We start from the raw sequence: 24,943 nt of genomic DNA on the forward strand, positions 1-24,943 counted from the left end.
CAGCATCTCATCAACACAACCCTTCTCCTGCAGACATACGATCCATTCTTCCAGTACATGAATATTTCTTTTAGCTTTCTATACTGTGAAAATTGTTAGAGGCAACACATCACTTGAAGTGGAAACTGCAAGGACAGAAACTTTTGAACCTCATCTTATCGTCAATCTGTCCAGGAATGCAATCAAAGTACACTAGAGTTTCATCCATGTTAATGATTATATTGTTGGCGAAATGATGATCTGTTTCTCTTCTGATCATCATGAGTTCATCATATGATTTTATTTTCTCCAAATCTTCTTTGCAATGCTGGGTCATTGATGTTTGCGCATGAAGCACTGTATTGTTTCACTTTAAAAACTGTTCCATTGTTTCAATTTATTTTCAAAATTTCAGTAAATACCAGTGAAAAGGAACCAAAGTTAGCTTCCATATCTCGACTGTCTTTGTACATTCAAAAATAAAAATTAAAAAATCAGCACACTTAAAAGAATCCATAGTCGGCTTAATAGCTCAGCTTGCTTTGCAATAAAATAACCTTTATATTGATATCATTTAAAAATATCCGGCTTCAGAGTCCAAAGTCAGCTTCCTAGGTCGGCTTGCTTTGTAACAAAAATAACCTTTGTCTTTGATGTCCTGTCGGTAAATTCAAAGAAGAAGTTTACAGTGCTGGCTGCCAGTTGTGTTTATTCACCACCAGGGCTTCTGTGTGCTTGGCATCTGTAGTTATAATTAATACAAAGGAACACTGATGTCTTTGGGTAAATAGTAATGACACTTACGTAACCTGTGCTGGTGAAAAGATTGTCACTTGCACTCAAGTGAATGTGTTTTCAAATAATAAATTTTATTTAAGAGATACTGTCATACAGTAGACCTGGATATAATTAAATCTTGCTTATTTTGCGTCTAACACCATGTCATGCATTAATGGCAGTTGTCTTCAGTATATTGGTTGATTATCTCCCTCTCGTTTGTGAAATCATTTGCTTCTCTTCTGGCCTTCACAAATTCATCATATGATTTTATTTTCTCCAAATATTCTGGTCAACACTGGGCCATTGACATCATGCACGAAGCACTATATTGTGTCACTTTAAAATTTGTTCCATTATTTCAATTTATTTTCAAAATTTCCGTAAATACCAGTGAAAAGGAACCAAAGTTTGTTTCCATATCTCGTCCATCTTTGTATATTCAACAACAAAAAGTCAGCTCACTTCAAAGAATCCATAATCGGCTTCAGATGTTGGCTTGCTTTGCAATAAAATAATCTTTGTATTGATATCCTTTACAAAAAAAAGTCACCCAAGTCGGCTTCTGAGATCGGCTTGCTTTGTAATAAAAATAACCTTTTGTCTTTGATGTCCTGTCGGTAGGTTCAAAGAAGGAGTTAACTGCTCGCTGCCAGTTGTGTTTATTCACCACCAGAGCTTCTGCATGCTTGGCATCTTTAGTTACAATTAATATAAAGGAGCAATGATGTCAGCAGGAAAAAGAGTAAGGATACTTTTGTAACCTGAGCTGGTGAAAAGATTGCCACTTACACTCAAGTGAATGTGTTTTCAAATGATGAGTTTTATTTGTGAGATTCAGTCTTGATTATTTTGCACCTAACACTGTGTCATGTGTGAATGGTGTCTTCAAGATATTGGTTGATTATTTCCCTCTTGTTTGCAATTTTGATCAATCCACTTTTCAGTCAGATAACATGTTCAAACCTATGACCACAACCACACACATTTTTTCTCAATGTTCACGCCAATGAACAACTTGGCGTGTGTTATCAGGCAATTGATATACGCTACAGTATGGAAGCCTACATTACTTATACAGATTTTATGGATATATTTTATTCTTTTATGCTCATATTAAAAAAGGAATCAATGATAACACTAAAAGGTTAGTTTCTTTCTTTTTATTATCAATTAAGCATTTTATTTATCTATTTTATTACAATGTGCAGTGTGTGGGGGCTAGCACAAATGCAATACAATATTATTTCATTTCTTAAGTCTTGGGACATGTGACCAAAGTGAAAAAATGTTTCAACATAAGTTCTGGGACAGAAAAAAAATATTATTGTATCATGTCCGAACATATACGGTAAATACGGTATTCATGAAAATTCTATCTTTTGACATTTTTGGAGCATTAATATGCTGGCTGCAAGCCACATCAGATGGGGGAGGGCATCCTAAAAAGGTATTTTTGTACATAAATTTGTCACTGACAACAGATTTTGGCCATAAAATGTGGGTGGATGCAGGTTAGGGAGTCCATTTGAGAGGAGGACCACTGTAGAATTTTGTTGATGTAAACATTTTGCAGTTTTTGTCCATCAGGATTAAAGGTCATACATGTTATGGTATGGCAATACAGCTGTTGTGCATCCATCAACAATTGCTATTTTAAAGCTTCTCTATAAAGTCCAGTTGATCCTGGCATATAGGGCTTTCCATTTGATACAGCTGGTGCTGATAACCATTAAATGTGGCCACCTGTACTATAAATTTAGAAATTAAAAAAAAAAGACTGTGCCCAAAGCAGGTGTTCAGAATATAATTGTATTTGACAGAAAGCATCCTTTGCATGAAGATCTTTCAAATTAGTACATATGATGCTGATGTGCTATCAAATATGCCACTGTAACTAAAAATAGAAAAATCTTTAAACAACAACTTCTCCAAAACCATTAAATAGAATTTAAAGAAACTTGATAGAAAGTATGTCATGAAGACTTTCAAGTTTATACAAACGAGGCCCATCCACAAATGATTCCAACCGTTACGCTTTTGGTGTAATCATTATGCTTTTTTTCACCTCACCCAATTATGCATTATGCTAGATGGTAAATGGATTACACCTTTTTGGTACATTAAAAAAGGAAATAAAAATAAGGCAACAAAAAGTTGGTTTTGGCATTTTTATTATCATCTCTTTAATTCCGCTCATATAAATTTGAGATCATTATTAAAAAAAGTGACTGCTGCATGAGAATAGCATAAAAGAACTTTTCTTATTTGCTATTTATCGCAACTGAATTTGCCCCAATTCCAATAAAACAAACAGGTTTTTTCAAATGTGTACTTTGTCTCACAGATTCATTTTCTTGATTAGCAAGGGAAGTTGTAAACCAATCTGTACATAAAGAAAATGGTGCCAGATTTGAAGTGAAATGCATCACGGTGTGAGTTGTGGATGTTATATGATTGAAAATGTTTGAGCAGATGGATCTTTTCTACAAACTTTAAAAGAAGTATACGAAAGTAATGTAATATAGCAATCTCAGCCCCTGACTTCATTGTGGATTTCTAGTTCATGATCATTCTGCAAAATTTACACATGTAGAGTACTTAACAAGTGCTAAATATTATTAAAAAATTCAGTATATTTTGTGCATGTATTCTGGTTCTAATCCATATGGATTTTGCCCTTCGTGGCAAGAATTTTGACCAGCTGCAGAACAACGTAAGTAGTAAAAATGTATCATGTTCTATAATTCGACATGTAATATAGAGATTACACTTCTGATGCCCAAATTATGCCTTTTTGACACCTAAAATAGCAATAATTACATTTATACATCACAGGGGGTTTGCATGTATTGCGTATGACCATCATTACTTAAATAGAAAAACCTTTACATGCCTTGTTACAAAACAAAACATAGTAATCATCCTGGCATAGAAGGTTTTCAGTTTTATAGAAAATAAGATCGCATACTGAAACCAGAAGATTTATATGATGGAAACCGCCAAGAACCAGCTAATCAGAATTTGAACAAACATTACAAAAAGCATGATAGCAAAAGGGTTTTCATATTTGTACAGACTGTGTCAGTCCATCATGAAATATGTTTGCATTAATAAATATTGCAAAAGCTTGAAGTAACATCATTTCAGAAATGTGATGAAACATTCTGCTTATAACTGCTTTTAAATTCAAATATATGATGCTGATTTGCCATCATTATGGCAGCTATTACAAAAAATGGAAGTCAATTACAGGACTTCTTGTAAAAAAAAGACATAATTTGTCCAAAATTTACAGAACCCATTCTAGCATGATAGGTCACTTATAGCAGTGGTCACTTGAAGCAGGTTTTACTATACTAAAAATGAAACAAACATAATGTCTTGAAAATAGACTTTGATCAAATTTGACAGAAAGTGACCTACTTGAACGCCTTTCAGACTTACCCAGTATACAAATGAAATGGTTATGGCATCAAATAAAGTAGAAATACACAACTTTATGTTTTTTTTAAATGCTGAATAGAATTGTCTGCCTAATTTTGCACAATTCATGCTGGCTAGAGCATCCGCCTCAGATGCTGGAGGTCGTGGGTTCAATCCCTGGTCGAGTCATACCAAAGTCTTACAAAAATGGTACTAACAGCTGCCTCGCTTGGCGCTCAGTTTTAAGAGATTGATGTTAGGACTGGTCGGCCTGGTGTCAGGATAATGTGATTGGGTGGGACATCATGCTACATGTCTGCAGCATGATGCCGCAGTGCTAGACATCACTATAAACTGTCACACTGGAGACATTGTAGCGATATGACAGAAAAATTGTTAAAAGCTACGTTAAAAATCCAAATCACACACACTGGGCAGATGACAGTCAGGTGTGCAATCTCAGGCCCACTTGGGCATCTTGTTAATTATTCAGAATTGTCTTCAGATTTACAGTTTAATATCATGAAGTGAGTTATGTAGAATTTTTTACTTTTTGCAGTTGTTACTGTCATGAAATTGTATAAATCCTTTTATTTATTAAATACATGTATTTGGGTTGCATTTTTTTGTGTACAACGATACGTGAGAGCGATTTATGTATATTGTACAATATTTCAAAATATTGAGTTCGGTTCGTCCTATGCCGCATGTGTGAAGTGCTTTCAGTGGGAAAAATCAGTGAGCAGTCTACTTCAAGGACTTGCACATCTTCAGCTGTAGCGCTGACCAGTGACCCAAGTGATCACAGATTTATCGGAGTCGACCCAAGAAGTTGACTATAGCAGCTGTGAAGCTGAACCATTGCAGCTGTAGAGCTGAATAAACAGTGTTGCTGGTCGAGTAGCAGGTGATTGGGCATTGCTGACCAAGATTGGTGGGTGCTGACTGCTTGCTTGACCAACCTGGAATGCTGATGGCTTGATTGGCCAGTGTGACTGGTAGCCCAGCGTGAATCATTCACCCCTTGTCCTTGTACTGTGTAAAGTCATTTATTTGTATTTTTATTATTAAGTCCGTGCAGTTTATGTTAATTGATCCAATATTTGGATCATATACACACATATTAATTGTAATTAATTGCTCATTCAAGTCATTCATTATTAAACAATGTATTTGTATCACCATCAAAAGTGTTGTGATGTAAATCCAAAATCCCACCCAGTTATCTTGTATCTTGTTACAGTTACATCCATCCATCTTTTCTCCTTGCCATGAACTCCTGTATCATACTACAGTAGAGTCGTAACTTGTACTTTGGATACATTCTGGAAGGAAAGTTTATTGAAGACCAAACCATGGTCACTGTGACCTCTTCTTTTTGACTGCTCCGGTGGCGTAGTTGTTAAAGCATCCACCTCGAATGTGGGAGGCTGCTTGTTCGATCCCCGGCCAAGTCGTACCAAAGACTTAACAAAAATGGTACTAACAGCTGCCTCACTTGGCACTCAGCATTAAGAGGTTAGTGTTAGGACTGGTTGGCCTGGTGTCAGGATAATGTGACTGGGTGGGACATCATGCTTCATGTCTGCGGCATGATTCCCTAGTGCTAGACATCACTATAAACTGTCACACTATAGACATTATAGTGATATGAATGAAAAATTGTTAAAGTAACATTAAAAATCCAAAACACACACACACAATTATCTTTGCATGACATATTCTTAATGTAAGTTAGTCAAATCTTTCTCTCTCATGGATTTTCTGTGGTAAATATGTTTTCATAACAAACTCATAGTATTCTAACTTTGCAGATTTAGTTAGTTTACATGTTCGACCACTCTGGTGGCCTAGTGGTTAGAGTGTCTGCCTCGGATGCAGGAGGTCATGGGTTCAATTTCCAGCTGAGTCATATCAAAGACTTATAAAAATGGTGCTAACAGCTGCCTCGCTAGGCACTCAGCATTAAGAGGTTAGTGTTAGGACTGGTCGGCGTGATGTCAGGATACTGACTGGGAAGGACATGATGCTACATGTCTGCGGCAGTATGCCCCAGTGCTTGACATTACTATAAACTGCCACACTGCAGACATCATAACAATAAGCCTCGTGGGGAGACAAATAATGTAATCCCTTGACTGGGATTTCCTTGTCTTATTCCAAACTCCAACATAGATTCTATATATCCTTCCGCGCTAAGACCCCTCTGAAGAGAGGTCACTTCAAATGCAGTGTGGTGTGTGTGTATGTGTGTGTATATATATATATTTGACTTTTTGTCTCCTTTGTAAGAGATCATCCTTCCTATGGAGAATACTTTATAATTGCAATAGCTATAAGAAAGAAAACTTTACAACTTTGCTTTCTTTTCAGGAATGTGAGATCATGGATAATAATGGTAACCGGCCTACCCTGTATTTAGAGAACACACATTGGGTGAAAGGTCCACTACTAGGGACTGGTGCCTACAGTACGTGCTACCAAGCCAGGGATGTTAAAACTGGCATTATTATGGCAGTCAAACAGGTAACCAATCAAGGTATCAATGATGCACTACAAAATGAGAGGGTTGCACACCAAAGTTTTGTATTTTGCATAAGGATGATTTTCTTACATAATTTGAAATGAGATTGCCAGACTTGCTGATAAAATTGAAGTAAACAGCAAAAAAGATCCAGTAGAATCATTTAGTTTCCTTGGTCTAAATTTTAGTGGTTTTGTTTAAAAAAAGACATTTTTAGGGGTACTTAAATTCATGGTTTTGCCAATCAGAGTTTGCATATTAGTAAATATTTAATTTCATGGTTTAACTGTACAAAACCCCAAATAAAGAAATACAAAAGAATAGCCCTATGCTGATGAAAAAGATGGTCGCTTAGGTGTTTAAAACAATACTGCCACATGTATGAGCAAAGGACTAACAAGCTGAATACTTACACCATGCTTTTGTCTGAGTGAATAACATCAATGGAAGCTGACACAGCCAACAACACAACAACAATATTACCATCTTGATGAGCACCTGCCAAGATCAATCACTTACACTGTGGTTTTGTCTGAGTGGTGAAGATCAAAGGAAGCTGATACTACCAAAGTGCAAAGATGCTAACTAAATTTAAAGACAGTAAAATCACGGCTTTATTTCCACAATGTTCATGTACAGACCAATTTCATCACTATACCTGACAATAAAAAATGAGTACAAAGAAGAATTAAAATCACACTTCCACCAGTGGTATGCTAAATAAGTCGTGCAGGCCATCACGAAAAGGATGTTACTGGTGATGATCAGTGCACTGTATGAGTAAACCTTGCAATCTGTTTTATCAAGCCAATTCACATTGAATTGATAATTGTAGTTCACACAATGAGTGAAAGATTTGACCTAATTATTAGTGGTTTTGAGAAAGATGGACTTGTTTAATTCTGCAAATTACCTGACAAATATTTGTGTACCATGAATCTAGATAACAAATACAGAACCTTGGCTAGTGAAGATGGAACAAGTTACAAATTAAATTTTCATAGTCTATTATTTTTATTATTCTATCATTTTCAGTATTATTAGTGTTTGAATACCTTATGGGATTTCTCCATTCTCTCTATCCTTACTTATCTCACAACAGATTTTTTAAAGATTTAAGGCAGTAGGTGGAAGTTACAGCTACCTAATACCTTATTGCTTTGTGAGCATTGGAATAGTGTAAAATGCTTTATACTTAATTTTTCTAATTTTTAATATAAAACAAATACATATACAAGCTAATCTTTCATTCCCTGATTACAATATTGACTCTCACCTGTCTTTGTGGGCTTGAGTCTCTGGCTTGGCCAATGCATGTATATGAGAAGGCTGTGCCAGTAGCTTCCTGTAGGTTGGTGGTTTTTACTGGGTTTTCCAGGGTTCTTCCTCCACCAGCTATACTGGCTGCTATATATAGCCTATGTTGCGCTGAGAAATGGTATTAAACCCCAAAACAACAACAACAACTGTAGTATTGACACTGATTTATCAAATACTGATAGCTTTGTCAATGTCGTGGAATGAACGACAAAATATATGGGATGGAGTGGGCCATCATTACACATGGGTAATATTTCATTCATCTTTAAAATCTTGGTCCAGGGCATGAAACCCATGTAAATTGGTCCCCCATAATCATTTCTGATACTTCAATAAAAGAAATTATATTACATTATTTAGCCATTTTTGGGCTGAACTTCAGGACCATTTCCATTGCCAAAATCTGTCCATGTTTCAAGTTTTAATCTAAACAGTTCCTAATTAAAACTTTTTAAAAAAAAGTGAGATGCAGTTTGGCAGGAGAATTGCTATTACTGAGTATAGCAGTGGATCTAAAGAGTCACAGTAACTATGGCTACTGAATTATTTAAATGTTCAATAATCTTTTCTGTGTAAATTTTTGTTAATTAAGAGTGTAAAAAAAATGCAAATTTTCCCATTTTACCATTTTATTGTAACGACTTAGATTCTGGGCTCATTTTAGAAATTGGTGGAAAAATCCCTGTTTGTTTATGTAATAGCTTATGAAATTAGTTACTTTAGAATAATTCCAAAGTCTACTTATTTGCCAAAGTTAGCAAATTGGTATGTGACATATTGTTATATATTTATACTTTCATTTGATATTCAAGATATGACTGCAAAATTGTTAAAGCTATTTTAAAAATCCAAAAACACACACACACACTTACTTAATATACATTTTTGCCCAGACCAGGTTAGGTCAGCACTTGCCTTGGCGACTTTAATGTGCCATTAAATATCAATCAGTCAATCAGTCTTTTGTGCAAGTGATGTTATAAGATTTCCATCTTATTTTTCATTCTGTTGATGTTAATTTTGGTCAAACCCCCACATACTGATACAATTTATGACAGCAGTGGGGAATAGCTAAGATGAAGGACAACAAATATATAATCAACATATTGATTCCAATAAGTTTTGCAATTTTCTTTCAGATTTCTTTTTGTCGTAATTCTTCAACAGAACAGGAGAATGTTATTAAGACCATAACAGAGGAGATACACATGATGGCTAAGTTGAACCATCCAAATATTGTGCGGATAATGGGTGCCACCAAACAAGGGTGCCACTTTAACATGTTTGTGGAATGGATGCCTGGTAATCTTATAGTACACTTTGCTACCTGCTCTAATTTCTTTACATTTGCATACCCTTTAATTTGTCAATGCCATCCATATGTCAGAGTATATCATGTGGTGATATCTGTCTGAATATCCTTCCATGAGTTCTCTATTTTATTTTTGCACAGTAACTCGGGTTATCCGCAGTCTAGCCATCACCAAACTTTGTAAACAGCTACCCATTAGGGTACAAATCTAGCCACTGCAGACCTGCCAACTGGTAAAATTTGACCATGTTTTATTTAGATCCAGGTTTCATATTTTAGAACTTAGGCCCTGTGTGGCTGAGTGGTTTAAAGTGCCCACCATTACAGATCACTGCCATCTCACCTCTGCCTGCGTGGGTTTGGGTCTCGGTCAGCCAATATGTGAGAAAGTTTGCCAGTAGCTTCCCATAGGTTATGGCTATTCCACCATTTAGATTGGCCACCATATATAGCCTGTCTTGTGCTGAAAAATGTTTCTAAACCCCCATAACATCTACAACTGCAGGCATATTAGACTAACTTTACAGGAGTACCTAAGACCCTTTAAACTGTACATATTTTTATGCAAACATCTATGATCAACCTGTTGCTTTTAGAATTTTCTATAAAAAAAATGACTCCCAACAAGTGGTACATGTTCGGGACAAAAAGGACAAGAAGTCTTAAAAATTTCTGATAGTATGAAGGAAAAAATAATAATATTCAGATTCTGGTAGTGGCGTGCAGGAATGGCAACAAATATGTTTATTGGATATCATGTGCTGATTTGAATATGTCTTGTGGCGAGAGAGTTGATTACCATGAGCACATGAAATTTAAGAAAAAAGATAAGAATTACGTCAAGTTGAGAGATAGCAAGAAGCCATTCAGCTTTATGTACTTTGGAACTGCAGTTTGTCAAACTGTACTGGAGGAAGTAATTACGGTCTAAGTGTACATTACAAACTTTTTAGTTCCAGCTAATGTGTACTGTTTATATGTTTCGAATCACACTTTTGAACTTTTAAATTTTTATTTTCCAATTTGACAATATCATTACCTGGTATTTTGTTACACCTCACTGAAAACTGGTCTGATTGCCATACTGAGAGAGTCTTGTTAGCGTTGGCAGGTCTGCTATTGATTCAGGGTCTTAAGTTCAAAAGTGGAAAATGGTTGAAAGAAGAAAAAAGTGATTCCCACACAACAGTCTTTGTGGATGTGTTGCATTTGAAATAAGGAAGAAGCATATCAGTTTTGTGGTCAGAAGATAATATGTAAAGGTCAGTGACAGATGGAAGAAAAATGGTTTCATCAAAATAACATTAGTTCTACATTACAAACATGGATCAAATTTTGTGGATGGATTGCACTTGGGGTGTCTAAGAAGCGTTGTTGATTTAGAGTCCAAAGATCAGGATCAATGAAAAAGAAGAAAATTGTGTGTGAGCAATAACTTTATTCAAAATCACAGACCTGGACTTAACGTTGTGGATGGCATGCATTTGGAATAAGAATGAAGCCAATTAATTTTGGAGTGAAAGAAAGGTAAAGGTTATTGTGACTGAAGTCAAGGTCACTGGCTGAAAAAAAGTTTTTACCAAATAAATTCAGTTCTCATGATGTACTATCAACATAGTTACTGTATGGTATACACTTTGGTAAATAAGAAACCTATTGATTTTATATTCAAAAGGTCAAAGATCAAGGTTACTGTGACTGTTTTTAATATCAATAAAACAATACAAGTTGTACTGAATTGCTTACCTTTCTGGGACAAAAATTACCCACATCCATGAAAGAAAACTTTATCCTTCCATTAGATGGAAAGCCACAAAAATCCCAAACTGGAAAAGAACACTGATTCAGCCCACATCATAAGTCCTTGTAGCTGCTCTCTTACGCACAACATCTTTGTTCACTTGAATTCAATCACACTGTATGGAAATTTAATTATGTGTTCTAGCAATCTAAATACTATAAGTATTCTCTTATAAGACAAGTCCAGTTGCAAACTGCACAGACCCAGATCTGCAAGTGCATTATGCTAAAATTGAGAATTTTAGCTGTTGCACCTTGCCTGAAATTGACTTTTCAGAACCAGAAGATGCATTTCGGACATGACTGAAGTAGTACATATACTTAGTGATGTCATTCTAAAGGCTCAAAAATATGTTACACTGCAAATGTCAAATCTGTTACCAAAATCAGCACACCATATAACAAATTTATAACTTTTCAAACACTAGATATGTAATTTTAATAGGTCTGATCTCCAGCTTAAGAGTTATAAACTTCCAGATTGTTCATTTGGTGACTGTGAGCACCAACCTATGGACTTGTAAATACAGATTAGCCCTTGGTATTCTTGAGGAGTGTCGTTTATTAATGTGTCAAATTTGAATTTACTACACAAGTTTCAGGTACAAGAGCATGTGCAATGGAAATAATGAATAGTAGCATGAATTTTTAATCGTTGATTCGCCTGGATTATGTTTTTATTTTGGAGTAAATTTAATGCAGGGCAAATTACAATGTATAGTCTGGGATGATTTACTGCCGAATTATCCTAGATAGGAAAAACATGGGGATACATGTTTTCACTGACTTTTTAATTCACTTGAATAGATGTAGGGATATCACAGCATTTATTTAGTTACAGTACTATAAAAAATGTTTACAATTTTATGCAATTTTTAGATTTGAATTTTTAATCAGCTCCTGGCATAATGTCTTTGAGTTCACAAGTGGAAAAACATAAATATATAATAATGAAACCCCCAGTAAATAAAATTTTAAAAAGTTGATAGTTCTTAAAAATGCACGATTCAAAATACCTTGACCATAGTTTTGTGTAACCTTCTAAGGGTTGAGATTAATAAATAAGAATCTTAAAATGAAATTCAGAAATAAAGATATTTATTTGATTATAATATCTCTGTGTGAACAAGCAGCTTATACTAGATTGGAAAATTGATACATGTTTTCAATGTCTTTTTAATCCACTTGAATAAATGTAGGGAGTTTAAGGTACAATAACAAACAGTCTATGTCACTGATGGATTTGAAATCCTAATACACCATTATGGAACAGATGGTAAATCTGACATAGCAGTTAGTAAAGCACTGGTTCAAGAAAGTGAAACTTTAGAAGAGCTTGTTAGTTAAGAATCTTATTTTGGAGCTGAAATATCAAAAGGAACAATACCTGTGAGCTGTGGAAAATTGTCATAAAATCTATAAAGATCAGTTTCCAAACATGTTCCATCTGGTTAAGGCAGCTATGTATATGCTCCTTCAGCAGGAGCATCTCAGCACAGAGCAGTGTTTATACACAAGTAAGGAACAGATTACAGATTAAGCTATAAAAAAATCAACAGATTAATGCTTGTATTGCTAGAGGTCACATATTTTAAAGATTTTGATTTCACTATGACACTAACAGGGTAGAGCTGGAAGAAAGCTAGATCAATATTGAAGTGTTACGTAAATATTGAATTATGTCCTTTTCCTTCTGCCCTTCTTTTTGTTCTACATTTCCTTATTTTGGTGACAAAATGTGAGTCCCCACTCCCATTAGATAAAATTCTGGCAGTATCTCTGAAGTGAAATGACTGGAGTTGCAACTGGAGGAGAAAGTATAAAGCTAAAGAGCAGTGGTTAGCATCTGGGTCCGGTTATGATGACATTTTTTTCTCGCACAAATATCATTTCCTTTTCATATTTCATTACATTTATTTATTTCTGTATTGTTTTTGTATGTTTCTTGTATTTAAATTAGTAACTGAAGTAGAAGACTTGATACTGTGAATACAGTAGTCATTGAAAACTGAAAACTGGTCCTTGAAAAGTCTCTGAATTTTGATTCTCCTGATTTGTATGTACCCATGTAACATAATGAATCTTAGGTGGTCTCACACCATTAGTATGACCAACTAGTGTGTTTACAGAAATAAGCTAACAATTCAGTCTGATATTTTACCTGTAATTATTCATTATTGACACACCTGACCAATAAAATTAGAATTTAAGTGGTATTTAAAGTTTTCCTTTAGGGGGTAGGGTTTCAAATTTTTACCGTAGACCATTTACCAGTAAAACATTTGAAAAATTATGTGTTTGTAAAAATGAGATTGGCTGTATAGAAGTTGATAATGAAAATACTTTAATCATTATCTTCTTGTATTTAGAAATTATTCTTAACCATCATTGTTCACTGCAATCAAATTTTATGCTTTTTTTAAACTTACATTTTGTTTCACACAGGAGGATCTGTTGCCTACCTTCTCAGCCAGTATGGACCTTTTATGGAAAATGTTATTGCCAACTATGTTTTGCAGATTCTGCGAGGCTTGGCCTATCTCCATGATAATCATATTCTCCACAGAGATTTGAAAGGTCAGTTCTTGTCAAATTCTCCAGATATCATTCATGGATAAGGTTGAGATTTAAAAGTAAGACATCTTAAGCTATTCAGTAGCATAATCAAATAGAATTCATACTCTAGTCTCAAACTCAAACCACCCTGAGCGCTGCATGAGGGCATTTTCAATGGCCCAAGGACTGCACAATCTTTTGTTTTCTCTTATTACACAGTGTGATGCCAACTATTTTGCGGGCCACTGGATATGGTTTGGCAGGCCATGTGTTTGAGACTTCTGCTCTTGTTGCATTAAGACCGTATCAGTTTATTCTGGTCTTAAGATTACAGTCAGCTCCACTTAAATGCATATTGCTTAATTGCTTAGATCGCTTAAGTGCATAGCGAAGGTATGATCCCATTTTACATTGTAAATATACATGAATTCCACTTAAATGCATACTCCATTTATATGCATAGCTTGGGTCCAGTCCCGAGGCATTGCATATAAGTGGAGTTGACTATATATAAAATTCTCACTCAAACTCATACTTACCTAGCAATTCTGATGTCTGATTGGCTGTCATGGATCAGTGACCATTCAGCTGTAGGAATTCTGAGTCTAGTCTCAGTTTGAACATAATGTGTAATCTCAGAGACAGGGCATATCTGTATAAGAATGTTCATGTAGGTCTCACACTCCTTGCCAAGACAAGAGTCAGAGAGTGTGTGTAGTAATCAGATGATTGACTTGACTGATAAATATGCCCCCATAATGATTTTTTAAAATTCTGATTGTCGTTATTGAGAACAGATATGGGTATATAGGGTTCTTTTTGGTGAGGTAGACAGAATCAGGCCTAGAAATATCTGGGGTGTTTTCACACATGTATCACTAGAAAAAAATCACCCCTATGCCACAGGAATAAAGATCTGTAATTTTATTTTTATCCATCACTAATTTTACCCGAGATTGGCAATGTTACATTGTATCAGTTTTATTTCCAAGACTCTCCTCTTCCACATTGTATCAGTTTTATTTCCAGGACCCACCCCTCCCCTGATCAAAGGTATACAACTCAAAATACTCCATTTCGGCTCTTCTAGTGGAGTTCCAGAGCCAGTAAAATTTCAGCATTCCTGATGTAGCCTGACAGCAGATGTTGCTATCTTGTGACATAAGACTATGAACAAAATCTTGTCTTGCTATGTCATAAATCTTTATTTCTTTCTCATCTGTTGAAGTCTCGCCAATGTATCAGATGCAACAGACTTGAAATTTAAGATTATATCATTGAAATTATGAGTCATTTAAGCATTTCAGCAACCATCCCTTATAAGATGGCATGTATGGTCTCACCTGCAACAGACTGATCAGACAAAGGTATTACTCTATCACTGTTTAATGTTAAAGAGATGCATCTTTTTCATGTGTGAGACATTTTGTTGTGTGGAACCGTTGTCCTTTCTAGGTGCAAACCTTTTGGTTGACAGCACAGGCCAGAGATTGAGGATTGGAGATTTTGGTGCTGCAGCTCGTTTGGCATCACAGGCAACAGGGGCTGGAGAGTTTCAGGGCCAGTTGCTTGGAACTATTGCCTTCATGGCACCAGAGGTATTAAGAGAATTGGAGGTTTAATTTTTAGTGCAGTATGAGTGGCCATCCTTAAAAAAGAAGCTAAAATTATAGGGCTTGTAGTCCATTTGCAGAACATTAGTTGTTCACCTGTGTGATCTCAGGTTTATTTCCTGGTTAATATTTGCAAGAATATATAGTCAGGAATAGTTGTTGTTGCTGTTGTGAGGTTTAATGCCATTTTTCAGCACAGGATAGGCTATACATGGCAGCCAGTATTAATAGTGGAGGAAGAACCATGGAAAACCCTGGAAAGAACCACCAATCCATGAGAAGCTACTGGCAAGCTTTCTCACATACCCACATTGGCCAAACCCAAGATTCGAACCCATGCACACAGAGGTGAGATAGCAGTGATCCGTAACGGTGAGCGCTTTAGACCACTCGGCCACTCAGGGCCCCGTTTGCCAAAAATGTGGCTGCCGTTACTACAAATATATAATATAAAACTTTAAACTGTCTTCTCAGAAACTGCTCATCAGAAGAACTTTTAAATTATACAGATGATGCCAATCTGCCATCACTATGGCTGCCATTGCTGAAAACAGACAAATATTTAATAGCTTTTTTTAGAAATGTCACTTAATAGGCTTGAATATTTTTTAAATTTTGCTGTTCTGTCATCAAATATGGCTGCTGTTTGAAAAAGTAGAAAATCATTTATGCAGTTTTATGATAAAAAAAGGCAGTTGAACAGAATTTGACCAGCTTTGACACAAATATCCAGGCAGCTGAGCCATCTAGTATTTTACAAATGATGCTGATGTGCCATCAATTATGGTTCAATATATAAAAACATGAGAAACCATGAAGCAGTTATTTTAATAAAATATGCAATGAACAGCATTAAAACTGTGAATTAGAGCCATGTCCTCATGGTAAGGGATAGATCCAAAAATGCACAAATAACTTGACTTTTTTATGCAGGGGAAAGTCATCCCATATATATATGGCCTTGTAAAGAAGACAAATGTCACCAACATTATTAGACATTGTAGCAACTGTGTACTCCAGGATTTTGATTTGCCTCTATAACTTCAGTACATATGTCTGTGTGGTTATTTTATAGCTTGCCATTGAATGTTGCTGGGTATTTCTATTGTAATATGAAAATAAAAGCTTAAATTCTAGTTTACAGGTTTTACCAGAGCTTGCTACATGTGTTCCTCCTTATCCCAAGAGAGAATTCTATTGATTGTGGGGTCACCAACTCAGTGTCAAGGTCACTATTGCTAAAAATAGATTTTGCCTTTGCATTTCATTTTCGGATGATGGCTTAAGGTTAAGAGAACAGAATTCAGCCAGATTTAGTACATTTGTTCAAGTGACAGAATTCAATACAGTTTAGTCTAATTTTTCTGCTTCACCAACCCCCTTCCAGAAAAGAACCCTGTTGATTTGGGGATCAGTTGTGTCAAGCAGTTGCCAGCAGCATAGGCAGAAGAGCTTATGGGATGGTCTTTCATTTGTCATCCATCTGTACATTTGCAAAATTTTGTTATTGTCACTTCTCCAGACTATTTGTTTAATTGAAATGAAACTCGACGTGCACATTCATCCCTTGTTTTAGTTTATATAAATGGTGTTACTTAGACACCTAGTATTGCCACCAAAGTTGCTAGGTTGAAACTCTTGTCATCACTACTTCTCTTGAATGGGGGGGTCATATTAACATAGGGTTCTCATTTAAAGACTATTTATGATGTCTAGTTGGTCCTGAATGAGAAGGGTACTGATCTGACATCCAGTATTGCCACTGTGGCAACCATCTTGATAATCTAGTTATCACAACTCCTTCTGAATGAAAAGTCATATTGACATGGATTTTTCACCAAAAGACATGGCCATCATGAAAAGTCATATTGACATGGATTTTTCACCAGAAGACATATGGCCATCATGAAAAGTCATATTGACATGGATTTTTCACCAGAAGACATATGGCCATCATGAAAAGTCATATTGACATGGATTTTTCACCAGAAGACATATGGCCATCATGAAAAGTCATATTGACATGGATTTTTCACCAGAAGACATATGGCCATCATGAAAATCTTGTTAGTGATACTCCTGGTCATATCAAGTTGGGGTTTTCACCAAAAGACTTCTTGCGATGTCTTGTTGGTCATAAGTAAAAATGGTGCCAATCTGTGGTCCAATACGGCATCCACATGAGCCATCTTGAAAATTTTATTATCGCTACTGCTCCTGTATGAAAAGTCAAGTTGATTGACATGAGTTTTTCACCAGAAGACTTCTTATGATGTCCAAATGGTCCTAAATCAAAAAATGCTGCGGATCTGACATCCATTATGGCCATCTGAAAAACTTTTTATTATATGCTCATATTTTTTCTCTGTTTGCATTGTAAGAATCATACAGTATTTTACGATGTTGAACTCGTGTGCACAATTCATATTGCACTCATAAAGGAACTACTTTCTGTTGCAAACAAACAATGGGCGCAGACACCAGCACTTTTGATTTGAAAACAAATCATGTAGACTCATGTAGTAGGCCCTTTATGTTTTATTGATTAAATTTGTTTCTGAATGAGCTAAAGCAGATGTTTCATGGACTGCCACATACCAGCTGCTTTGCTACATTCTGCATTGACTTTTTTGATACGATGTTTTGAATTTAGTTGGGTGATAGATGCCAGATTTCATAAAATTGCTGGGTACCTACAAATAATCTACAAGTGACAAGGCATGAACTGTCCCCTTAGCTGGTAATAAGAATGCTAAATCCTCATATATATATATATATATATATATATATATATATATATATATATATATATATATATAATGTTCATTTTTGTCTCCGTTAACTTTACATTGTCAGAATCGTGCAATATTTTACGATAGTGAACACCTTCATATTGCACAACATGTGTATCCAGTAGTAGTATAGTGGATTAGGAACTACTTTGTAAACAAATCATGTACACTCATGTAGTTGACACTTTACATTTTGGTTGATTAAATTTCTTTCTGAATGAACTAAAACAGCTGTTTTGTGGACTGCCACATGCCAACTGTTTAGCAAAATTCCGCGTTAAATATTTGATACAGTGTCTCTGACTTAGGAAAGCGATAGACGCCAGATAGGTTATAAAATTGCTGGGGTCCCTACAAATAGCATGCAAGTGACAAGGCATAAACGTGTCTTCTTTAGCTGGTAATAAGAATGACAAAAATATACTTACAGTTTTACATCCTGAATTTCCTGAAAATGTACTTTCTTAGTTCTGCAAATCCAAATTACATGAGCCATGTCATGGGTTCTCAAGCTTGATTACACATTTTGAAATTGTACTGTAATTTTGACTAAATTCCAAGTGCATTTACATCCTCCTTACTGCACTCAAAATGAAATAAACATTAAATTCCATATCGTATTTTGATAATTGCAATTGAAAGACTTCATATATTTCCCACATTACGATTTCAAATATTCAATGACAGAACAGAAACACTTGCAGATGTGAACACGCTTCTCCCTTACTGCTTCAATCCAATGTATTTTATGTAGAATTTGCACAGTCCATGATCATGAAATTTCATAGAATCGACAAAAATACCAAAATCCATTCATTCCAGATCAAATGGAAAAGTTGTTGCAGTGTGCATTCATTCACAATATGACTCCGAATTTCAGTTTTAAGTAGATGCCATTTTCTTTCAAAAGTTATGTCTAGCACACGACTAAGTTCAAATCTGTCTGGGCAGAGTTATGTGCGCATTAATAATGTTGTTGTGTAATGATGAATCTGCACTTGTGTATTTAGTTTGGAATGTGGCATATCAGTTACTTTGTTTCTTGTAATGTATTTTGTTTGTATAATTAAACTTTAGGTAAAATAAGAAAAATGAGCATATAATAAAAAGGTTACTGCATTTGTATGGGAAAATGTGAACTCGTTTTGTCAGATGAATATACTGCACTCCCAATGTCGTGCATTATTCCAGCTGAAAAACATGTTCATATTTTCCCATACAAATGCAGTAACCTATAGATATTGTAACTCCTCCTGAACAGAATGTCATATTGGCATGACTTCTTATTGTGTCCAGTTGATCCTAAATGAAAATGTTGCAAATCTTATGTCTGATATGACAGCCATCTTGCAAATCTTGTTATCACTACTTATGAATGATTGAGAGGTCATATTAGCATGGGATGTTCACAAAAAGACTTTTTCCATTGTCCAGATGGTCCTGAATTAAGACTGTGGAAAGTCAATTTGACATGGAGTTTTCTTCATAGGAAATGGTGTCTACTTGGTCCCAAGAAAAAATGACTGATCCTCAATAGGGGGTGCTCACCAGATAATATGTACTTTTGAGAGAGTGATGTATGTAAGGTGAAGTAGTTCACATTTAAAACATGCACAATGAAGAGAATGTTGGCATACCTCTATGCTACATTAATGTAATGTGGATGATATTTCTTTTGGAGATTGTACTTTTGGAAATTTTACATGATTTAAGCACACTGCTAACTAAAATGACTGCTCCCTTGTGTTAAAAAATCAGCCTGAATTAGTCTAAAGTACACTATACATAGCAGCTATTAAAATAGGGAAAATGAATTTTGCCAGACTAGACAATACCAGCTTCTGAAAGTGCAATGTATGAATTACCAAATATATAAAATGTAAAAAAAAGATATCGGCTCTTTTTTATACAATTTACCTCTGAAGTTCAGGAAGTGAAAATGACCAAGTAGAGCTAGCACGTTTTTGAAAGGTGCACATCTGAAGTAAGGCCAAGCTGTATACTCTATAACCCATAGAACACCCATCAATCATACACCAAAATAAAGGGAATTAAAGGTTCTTTGCATTATACCTAAGATATACAAGGTCTTTTTTAAATAACCAGTATAACCAGTGAGGAAAGCCGGGGAAATTCTTTTTCTTTAAAATCCTAACCCTATGCAAAATACGAAACTGTAGAGCACCATCATATGGCCACCATGACGGCCATCTTGAAAATATTATCTCTACTCATCCCAAATAGATGGCATATCAACACTGGGTTTTCACCAATACACTTATGATACCTATTAGGTCCCTAGTGAAAATTATCCAAATTGTACATCAAATGTCTGCTATGCCAGCTGTTTTGAAATCTTTCTGTCACTACTTGCCTTGAATGGTTGATCATTCTTGCAAAAGACATGTCTATATGGCTCTAAAGGAAAATGGTGCCAAGCTGACATATAATATGTCCATTGCAGCAGCTAATTTAAAAAGGTTATAATGGAAGAATATATGAGATGGTGTCAACACTCAGCAGTTAAAAGGAAAAAATTGTTTTACCTTGAATTTTCTGCAAATTCTGTTTTGCTCAGTACAGCACGAGACCCTTGAGGGACTCTTGTGTCATTAAAAAGAACATATTTGGGGAATGAAAAGTTTGGGGCTTGTGTTTTAGTCTGGATTTTATTTTATTTACCCTGAATCTGCTTATTTCTGAATTTGCAACATATTTTCAAGGTTGTATAAATAATATAGTATATTTAATTTCTCAACAATGAAAACATAGAAAGGTATAATTTAAAAAAGAGTCTGAAAAGAACGCCTATTGGGAAGTTCAAATTTTTGGTGTTTCTGCTGTGGTCTGCATGTATTTTTGTACATCACTGCAGAATGACCGTTACTAATGTTTTCTAGTGTAATAGATTTTCAGGGTTATATAAATATATAATGATTATATTTCTTAAGAAAGGAACATACAGAAATGCATAATTCAGAAATAGATTTAACTTAAGTATCCAGTTGAAAAAGAAATTTAAGAGAATTGTGAGGGATAAAATGGCTACGGATAATAACTGAAGCTGAACATAATTTTTAACAGAAAATTCCATAGTGCAGTCCTTTTCTGGTACACTTAATTATTATACATCCATATTTTTCAAAATATGGAACCAGTTTGGAAAATCTTATGCCAGGCTAAATTTTACTATTGCTGAAAATAGATTTTGCCTTTGCATTTCATTTCCAGATGGTATCTTATGTTCCAGTAAACAGAATTCAACAAATTTAGTACATTTTTTTTCCTATTAACCCATTACCTCATGCAAGTGCCTTTGGACACCTCTACTCGATTTGCATGGAAGCACCTTTTAATGTCTCTACTCCATTCGCATGGAAGCGCCTTTTGACGTCTGCTGTAAACATCAGCCATTTTAAGCCAGTTTTCATAGCACCACCTTTGGGGGAAAACCCCTATTAAATACAACATTCATTTCTGCGAATGACAATTACATCAGATCACTTGGTCACTGTTTATGCTCTGGTAGATATCTGCTATTTAAAGTAACTGGTTCGTAATCTCCACTCTCCAAAATGGAGGTCATGGATTTCATTCAGTACTTACGAACTTTTCACGATTAGAATCACAACTATGAAAGCTTCAATAACTTAGGTAAAGGCTCTGATATTGATGTAGGCAGCAATTAGTTTTTAACAATTATTAGGTTCAGATAATTGAGAGGTGGCAGCTACGGTTGGTCACGCGGTCTCACTGACTTGACGGTGAACGAGTTCTCTCAAGATTTTAAAGCTCATAAGAAATTCTTCTGTGAAAAATAATTACACAGCTGTAACAATCGGACTTTACTCTTAAATTTTTCCACACATAATAGATGTGTACCAAAAATGTAAAATGGTTAAAATTGCTATTAAACGTAATGTAACATACACCACAGTGCTTAACAGTTAACAGGCAGGCCTATGTGTATGGAGTCGAATAGGTAACAGGTGTTCTGTTTATAGCGTGCTGCACTTTGTAACTATGCTCTGTGAGGTAAAGGGTTAACCTCAGGAAGGATCCTATTTAATTTTGGGGTCAAAAACTTTAAGGTTAAGGTCACTGTCACTAAAGATTGATTTGGTCTTTGCATTTCATTTCCAGAAGAATCCAAGGACATTTGTTTAAAAGAATTTTTAAACTTGTTTCCCTCCGCTCTAGAAAACCCCTATTGACTTTGGTGATATATTCCATTACAATTATGGTTGCTGTTACTAAAAATAGGTTTGGCCTTGCTTTACATTCCCATCAGCTGACTGCAGTGAAACAGAATACACTGAAGTATATCTTCTTATTCTTTCTTCCAAAATAAGCAGGCTGCATATCTGTGACAGATATGTACATACAGGATAACATCTCAGTAATTGTGGAATTTTAGACCAGGAACAAATCCCAGATGGGTGAAGATTGACCGTGAAATACTGTTGGAACGATGGCTGTACTATCTGTTTGTGTGTAAAGTATACTGCCAATTCAAACAGCTAACCTTTGGCAGTGCATCATGCTAATTATGGTGGCACACTTGTTATTTGGCAGTGTATCATTCTGTTTGTGGCACACTTGCTTTTTGGCAGTGTGTTGTGTTGTTTGTGTCATGCTTGTTAACACCTATTATAATAAGTAATATTGTGCTTTATTCTTCATTCAGCTAGAAAAACATGTATACCGTATGTACTCGCTTATAAGTCGAACCCCAAACTGATCAGGTATAAACACTAAAAAGTGCATGACCCGCGTATAAGCTGACTTACAACTCCAAGGCATCTCAAGATGCATGAGGTAAGTTCCAAATGCATTTATTTAGGCAAACTTGTATTTAAAAAAATTACATGCATACTTATCGCTAGGTTGGTGTGCATGATTATTAAAAAGAAATGGTATCAACTTTTTTTGAAACGTAATTTATTTAATTTTCTGTTTTCTTATTGTTTCTGTCTAATTTAGATTTGTGTATTATTCGATTGAACGATGACAAAAATCTGTATCTGTGAATAAGTAAGGATTTAAGTGACACTATGCACACTTTGCACTGTGTAAGTACTATACATTATAGTTCAGCATAGTCTCCCTGGTAAACTCAACTGGCCCACGAATGATGAAGTCTGTTTACTTTATTTAACTTCATGTTGGAGAAATCAGAAAATATGCACATGCAAAATAATAACAAAATCAATCATAGTACTTTATAACAGTTTAATAATTATCAGGTCACCAAAAGCTACTTTTTTACATGCCTATGTCTTAGGACACCGAAAAAAATTATTGTTTCATGTCCCAAGATTTACAGCCATTACAATAGTCAACAAAAAGACCTAAAAACTGTTAAGTTTACACATTGGCCCACAGATAAGCCGACCCCCACCCCCCTTCCAGGCCTTTATTTTTTCCTAAATTATTTGGTTTATATACGAGTATATATCATACTTTTTTTCATCTGGCATGAGTATTTATTGAAAGCAGCAGTATTAGCATTGTCAGTGTCGTTCAGATTTTTATGTTAAAGTTCTTTTTAAAGTCATTTAGCATGTATCGTCATGATGCAGACAAAACCTAATGCTAATTATTTAAATTTTTCAAGGTTTTGCGAGGGGAGGATTATGGCCGAGCGTGTGATGTTTGGAGTGTAGGGTGTTGTTTGGTGGAGATGTGTACTACCAAGCCTCCCTGGAATGCACATGATATATCCAATCACTTAGCTCTCATATTCAAAGTAAGTTCTGTTATGTATATTTGATTTAATTTATATTTGATTTAATTTAATTGTTTGTTTGATAGTTTTAAATTTTTTTAATTCCATTACTTGCTATTGTAATCAACTTTATTTACTGGAATAGAGTTCAGTTCTGACTGATTTTTAAAAATATTTTTGACATAAACAACTTTATAGAAACATTGTATCTAATGCTGACCTAGTTCCTGATCTTGATTCAGAACCAGCGATATTTTGTAGTGAACAATTTTTCTTTTAATATTCACAGTAAGATTCATAAAGTGAAATCAAGGTCATACTTAGAGTACATGACAAATAACATGTAGCAATGGTTCCAAACTCTGTTTTTTCCAGAGGATTGACCCACATCCGGGCATCTGTTTTGTGTTTTAGTTAGATTTATTACTTACGTTTTGAGAAATAATAGTTATTCTTGCCATAACACTTGAGAAGTTAAAATGTTTTATATTGTGACCAGTTTTGGGCTAATTATTTTGTTTTCTTCAATTTATTTGGATTTCAAGTTTGTTTTCCCTGGAAATACTAGTACTCAAAATTAATTTGTGGACAAAGGCTATTGTCAAAATTTACACAAATTTCAAAACCTGGAATGTTACTTTTTGTGATTCAACAAAGAACTGAATCAGAAGTATCTTTTAGGTATGATTTAATTTCAGTAAGCATATGTGATGCTTATACTCACATTTTTAGAAGTACCATGTTGATATATGACGAGTCATTAAAAGTTCCATGTACTTTTAGTTTCCTTTTGGTATTTGATGGCACAGCAACACATACAAGTTATTTAGTGCCAAGGCAGTTGGAGAAAGCGTCTTGCTAAGGGACATAAAGTAGTCAGTCCAGGCTGTGAATTAAATTGCAAATAGTCCTAAAAGTTCTTTCACACATCCAAATGTGTGAAGTTCTAGTTGAATTCCAGTGGTGTTCCAAATAAATTCTGATATTGAATATGCTGATGTGCCTGTAACCTCGAATATGCTAATGTGCCAATGGTTTGGAATGTGGCAGTGTGCTAAGTGTTTTGAAGTATCACAATCCAAAATGTCCTTGTATAAATTCACTTGAATTCCAAAT

At 35.1% G+C, this 24,943-nt stretch overlaps 1 protein-coding gene across 1 annotated transcript in view; it reads left to right on the plus strand.

Annotated features, from left to right (window-relative positions):
- The window catches only part of LOC149807137 (mitogen-activated protein kinase kinase kinase 1-like), a 128,324-nt gene that overhangs the window by 94,567 nt on the left and 8,814 nt on the right, over window positions 1-24,943 (plus strand). Inside the window, exons 18-22 of the mRNA XM_089962584.1 lie at window positions 6,556-6,708; window positions 9,166-9,328; window positions 13,584-13,715; window positions 15,150-15,292; window positions 23,717-23,848. Coding sequence (XP_089818710.1) covers window positions 6,556-6,708; window positions 9,166-9,328; window positions 13,584-13,715; window positions 15,150-15,292; window positions 23,717-23,848 — 723 coding nt within the window. The remainder of the gene's footprint in view (window positions 1-6,555; window positions 6,709-9,165; window positions 9,329-13,583; window positions 13,716-15,149; window positions 15,293-23,716; window positions 23,849-24,943) is intronic.

The sequence above is a fragment of the Sinohyriopsis cumingii genome, chromosome 1 (genome assembly GCF_028554795.1).
Source record: "Sinohyriopsis cumingii isolate HCF-2022 chromosome 1, ASM2855479v2, whole genome shotgun sequence".
NCBI lineage: Eukaryota > Metazoa > Mollusca > Bivalvia > Unionida > Unionidae > Sinohyriopsis > Sinohyriopsis cumingii.